The sequence below is a fragment of the Choloepus didactylus genome, chromosome 1 (genome assembly GCF_015220235.1).
Source record: "Choloepus didactylus isolate mChoDid1 chromosome 1, mChoDid1.pri, whole genome shotgun sequence".
NCBI classification, from domain to species: domain Eukaryota; kingdom Metazoa; phylum Chordata; class Mammalia; order Pilosa; family Megalonychidae; genus Choloepus; species Choloepus didactylus.
The window spans coordinates 102907281-102913227 of NC_051307.1; the positions used below are offsets into that span (position 1 = coordinate 102907281).

Below are 5947 nucleotides of genomic sequence, written 5' to 3' on the forward strand. Positions count from 1 at the left end.
GCTAAAATAATGGGAATTCATTGGCTTAGATTTCAGAGGTTAGGAAGCTTGCTTTCTTCTGGGATCCGTAGAGTCTGGTGCTGGTTTTCCACAATCTTTGGGGTCCCTTGCCTTGTATTCCCCCCTCTCATCACCTGGTGATGTCCTCTCTTTTCTCTTCCAGTACTGTTGAATTTGGTTTTGGGCTCCTCCCTGTGGATTTCCTTTTTTGTGTCTGCATTTCTTCTGCTTATAAAGGCTCTAGTAATCTGGAATAAGGCCTGCCCTCATTCAAGTGGGCCGCACACTAAATAAAATAACATTTTCAAGAGATCCTATTTACAATGGGTTCACGCTCACAGGAACACCGATCAGGACCAAGAATTGTCTAAATTGGGGTATATAATTCAATCCACCACAATTCTCCTCACATTTTCCTTCCGTCACAGCTATGGTTTACAGCAAAGGTCCCATTAAAGTCAAGGTTGTTCAGGAGTCTTGCAGTCCCTCAGGGCTGTAACTGAGGAAACCAGTCAACAATTTATTTGGTTCTTACATACCTCAACCCATCTAGAGCTTCCATCATCCACCTTTCTGGGCCAAGTGCCAAGAATCAAGGCTTAGACAGGCGATAAATAAGATTCCAGGCTCCTTCTCATTGTCAGAGGCCAAGCCTGAGTCTAGAGTTGGTTCCATTTCCTCTTTTCCTGCTGGCTGGGCAAACGTATTTGGAAGGAATCAAGTAAAAATGTCTTACCTCTGTATTACTCATGGAATAAGTTTGATGACCTGAATCCTCCAACCTTTGGCTCTAGTTATTTAAAGAAGATATTTGGAGGTAAAACACATACACTTTACTTTCTGAAACTGTTTTCTCTGCCTCTGGCTTTCAAGAGCTGAATTTGGAACTCAAAAATTAGGGATTGTACTTTTTATTCTCTCTGTACCATCTTTTTCTGTGGGTGTCATCTATGAAACAATATCTCTAGTGCCTGAATGGTTGGGAAAGGTACAGGGAAGTGTAGAGGAAATAAAAAGAGCTACCATTTTAATATCTCCAAATATTATATTTTTGCATGTGGAAATAAGACTAGAATTCTCTAGATGTTTAAATATATGGATTATTTACTTTTTACTTAATTTTTCTGTAACAATCATGCATTAGAACGCTAAAATGTTAAAATAATGTAGTGCTATCAGCTCTCCAAGTTTATATAGGAAGAAAACTACCTAGATTTTATGAGGCACTTGTTTACTCACCTATGAAATTAGGGTAATCCTAGTACTTACCTCGTAGGATTTTTGAAGACTTGAAAGATACACTGAACAGACAGTACCCGGGTTCCTGGCACAAAGTTTGTGTTAAACAAACTGGTTTCTTCCCTCCAAAATCAGCACAGCTTGCCCTGAAGTTGGTGCCATTGGAGCTGCATTCACTAGTTATGCCCCAAACACTCTACAGTAAAATTATCCTCACAGAAGCTTCTTCATATAATAAAATAGTTTTTGGCACTTTAGCTGCCTGCCAGGTAAAGTGAAAATTTTTAACAGACAAATAATTGTCTGGATTTTTTTGGTCATGAAAAATAGTTCTTAAGAAAGAAATATCAATTCTACACAAATTCCTCTAGAACATAAAAGAGGAGGGAACACTTTACAACTAATTTTGTGATGCCGGCCCTACCCTGATACCCAAACAGACAAAAACGTAACAAGAAAAGACATTTACAAAGTACTAGCAAATAGAATCCAGTAACATATAAAAAGAATAATAAATCATGACCAAAGTGGAGTTTAATCCCAAGAATGAAAGGTTGGTTCAATATTCAAATATCAATGTAATTCACCATATCGACAGAATAAAGAAGGCATACCAAATAATCTTCTCAACGCATGCTGAGAAAGCCTTTGACAAAATCCACCTCCCTTCCTGATTTAAAAACAAACAAACAAACAAACAAAAAACTCTCAACAAACTAGGAATAAAAGGGAACTTTCTCATCCAGATAAAGAACATCTACAAAAAATCTACAACTACCATCATACTTAATGGAAAAAGACTGAAAGATTCCCCCCAAGACTAGGAGAAAGACAAGGATGTCTGCTCTCATCACTTCTATTCAACACCTTGAGAGCCCTAGCCAATGCCACAAGGCAAGAAAAAAAGTAATTAAAAGGCACAGTGAATGGAAAGAAAATAAAATAAAAGTCTCTATTCACAGACAACATGATTGTCTAAGGAGAAAATCTCAAAGAATCTTCACAAAAAGCTACTAGCACTAATAAGTGAATATAGCAAAGATGCAGGATACATTATCCACCATATATCTATTTACTATCAATGAACAATGTGTTACTAAATAGCAGCAAAAAGCGTGACATACCTAGGTATAATTTACAAAATATGTGCAAGATCTTTATACTGAAAACTATAAAATACCAATGAAAGAAATCAAATAAGACCTAAATAAATGGAGAGATGTATTATGTTTATGAATCAGATGACTCAACATTGTTAAGATGTCTGTTTTCCCCAAATTGACTTACAGATTCAAAGCAATTCCAGTCAAATTCCTAATAGCCTCTTATTTTTTTTTTTTAGAAATCAACAAGCTGATTCTAAAATTTATGTAGAAAATCAAAGAAACAAGAAAAGTCAAACAATTAAAAGAGAAAAACTAAGTTGGAGGACTTATACTACCTAATTTACAGATTTATTATAAAGCTAAATAGTCAAAACAGTGTGATACTAGAGACAGGTTAGACATAGACATACAGATCAACAGAACACAACAGAGAGTCAGAAACAGCATGAATAGTCAACTGGCTTTTTTTTTTTTTTTTTTTTTTTTTTTTCAATTAGACAACTTTTACTAAATGAGAAAACTACATTTAAAATGTGCTTTAAACAAAATGGAATTAGAAAAAAAGATGTATGCATTTTAAAGAACTTTGCACTGTGCTGAAAATCAAATACCTCTTGCAGTAATACAACGCGCCAATTCATAAAATGTTAACAGAATTCTCAATTTAACATTTTCAAAGACAGTATTAAGGTCAAGAATTTCACATCTATGGTAGTACATATAGAAGGGCATTATAAATCTGATGTCCATCCTTACGAAGCTTACAAATTTGACAATGCTCAATAAAAGCTTTTAGAATCACAACCAATAGTGTCACATCCAAAGAACCACAAGTCTATGTCCTGTAAGTTCCCCTTCTAAAATCTTTATGTTGACTTTTCTATTCCTTGCCATTTGTTAATACTAACCCTTAAAAAAAAGAGAACAGGAAAAGAAAGGCTGGAATCAGCTCTTGATCATGTACAGAAATTATTGCTACTATAGTTCACTACAAAGCATGTCTATACAATATCATGTGAACTTTGATCATGAAAAATCAGAAGAATAAAAATCTTTAGTGACATAAGCCTTACAATCAATTGTATAAAACATCCACATGGCCATATTAGACAGTTTAAGCACCCAATATCCATAGCTGACAAAATGCCCCACTGACCAGCATTCATTTAAATACATCCTTATAGAGGGGGACAAAAAGAGATAGTGTTAGCTTTCCAAGGCTGGTCAAAAAAGGATTCTCATGTTCTGTTGATCTAAAAACAAACAATAACAACAACAAAGAAAAAAACCTCAAAAAACAAAACCAATGTAGGTGAGGGTGTTACCAGACAGTTAAGCATGCCGAAAGATGTTTCGTGCGAATTAAAACCTAAAGCCAAGGTACCACATAATCACATTACCAACTAGTTGGGTAATACTATATGAGCCTTATCTGAAAGTTAAATGAAATGCTACTGCACAATAGAGCATCAATAAGTTAAAAACTATAGTGCACAAATCTAAATCAATGGCAATTTCTGTATAAAGCAAAATATTCACTATCAAAGTGTAAAGTTTTGGGGACAGTTTGCAAATTTTTTTAAACTGTCAATCTCTAGAATTCATTTTTAACGTAATGAGGTGTAAATTTTATTACTGAGAGCAAATAGGAACATAAGTAGATAAGGAAGGGAAAAAAAGAGTCAGTGAATGTCTGTAAAGCCCTGCCCACATTTCACTTTAAAAAATGTTTAGGGAAAAAAACCTAAAAAAGTATTTGCCATTATTCTAGCAAAAAACAAAACAAGCCCCAAATAAACAACCAAGCAACACTAAAACCACATTACACAGATGGATCATCATGCTTTCATCTGGTTTAACTATCACATCTAGTTTAACTGGGATGCTTTTCAATTTTAAAAACTGTGATACGTGAAGACGCAACTTTAATGGATAATTTTGAATTTGGATTTAACTTTGTTGAATATTATAACAGAGTATACTTATTACAATACAGTGTAGCACATCTTTCTATTAGAAAAAAATTTAAGATCCTTTACCCGTCTCCTTAAGTTACAGGTGTGACATCATAAAGGGTGTCAAATGGCTGGATGGTTTTACAGTGCACACTTATATATTATGAAGTATGTCCTTAACAAATCTGATGGTTTCTTTACAGAGTTCCTTTCTTCACCTTTTCTTCGGTGGATTAGCTGTCCGAGGTGGAGTAACAGGACGCCCAGAATTCAGTCCACCATACTGGTACTTAGCTTTCTTTTCAGATGGCTTCAATATCTGAAATGAGCACATCAAAGTTTCATCCACACTCATCATTCCACCAGCATTATCAAATTCACCACAGTAATTTGGGGCTGAAAATAGGGTTACCAATTGTCGCTTAGCAAAAAATTCATACCCATCTTCAACTACCTGATGAGCACGACAAATCAAGTCCAAATCGTGACGATTCAAAAATTTACTGACAACATCAGCTCCAAAAGTGAAGGAAACACCACGATCATTTTCTCCCCAGCCTTGCACATCTTTATCTGGGTCAGACCATAGCAAATCACAGAGCAAACCTGTATCAGGGACATCAGTGGGTCTCATAATTCTCCGAATCTGCTCCATTGATAGCAGGTCTGGTGAAAGTCCTCCATGACAGCAGAAGATCTTCTCATCCACAATGGCAGCTATAGGCAGACAGTTAAAACAATCAGTGAAAGTCTTCCACAATTTAATATTAAACCTTCGTTTGCATTCATCATAGAATCCATAAATGCGATTGATGCTAGCACACTCATGGTTTCCTCTTAAGAGAAAGAAGTTCTCTGGATATTTGATTTTATAAGCCAATAGCAAACAAATGGTTTCCAAAGATTGCTTTCCTCTGTCCACATAATCTCCTAAGAAAAGATAGTTCGCTTCTGGTGGGAAACCTCCATACTCAAATAATCGCAGTAAATCTGTATACTGTCCATGAATATCTCCACAAATTTTCAATGGTGCTTCCAATTCCAAAAGAATAGGCTGGCTGAGAAAGATCTCCCGGGACTTGATACATAAGCCCCGAACTTCTGCTTCAGTCATCTGCACAATCTTTCCTGGACGACATCCTCGTACCTCCAGCAATCGGGTGATGAGACTGTCCACGTTCAGCTCCCCGTCCGCCATTTTGTCGGCACCAGGCTCTCCCTCCCGGCAGCGGGAACAAGGGCTTCTCGGCGGCGGAGGCTGCGGCGACGGCTCGGCCTTCTCTCACCGGGCCGTGTCAGCCCCCGGCCTCCTCCCGTCGGCACCGCCCAACGCCGCAGAGCTCACCAGCGCCACCGACCGCCCCGCCCGCAGCCTCAACTGGCTTTTAATAAATGTACAAAGAGAATGCAATAGAGAATGGATATTCTTTTCAACAAATGAAGCAATTTCATATCCATATGAAAAAAATGAACTTTATTTTTTTATTAGAATTTACAGAAAAATCATGCATCAAATACAGAGTTCTCATATACCACCTTGCATTAACACCTTGCATTAGTGTAGTACATTTGTTACAATTCATGAAAGAACATTTTTATAATTGTACTATTAATTATAGACTATCATTTGCAATATGGTTCACTGTT

The 5947-nt window shown here is 36.6% G+C and overlaps 1 protein-coding gene across 1 annotated transcript; it reads right to left on the bottom strand.

Annotated features, from left to right (window-relative positions):
- Positions 1-2829: 2829 nt before the first annotated feature.
- On the bottom strand, positions 2830-5640 carry LOC119540842 (serine/threonine-protein phosphatase PP1-beta catalytic subunit-like). Its single transcript, XM_037844766.1, has one exon. The coding sequence runs from the start codon at positions 5496-5498 to the stop codon at positions 4515-4517; it is 984 nt and encodes a 327-aa protein (XP_037700694.1). The 5' UTR covers positions 5499-5640; the 3' UTR covers positions 2830-4514.
- Positions 5641-5947: the final 307 nt, after the last annotated feature.

Excerpts from the sequence above, each read along its gene's own strand:
- LOC119540842 (XM_037844766.1), bottom strand. The coding sequence starts at position 5,498 with ATGGCGGACGGGGAGCTGAACGTGGACAGTCTCATCACCCGATTGCTG.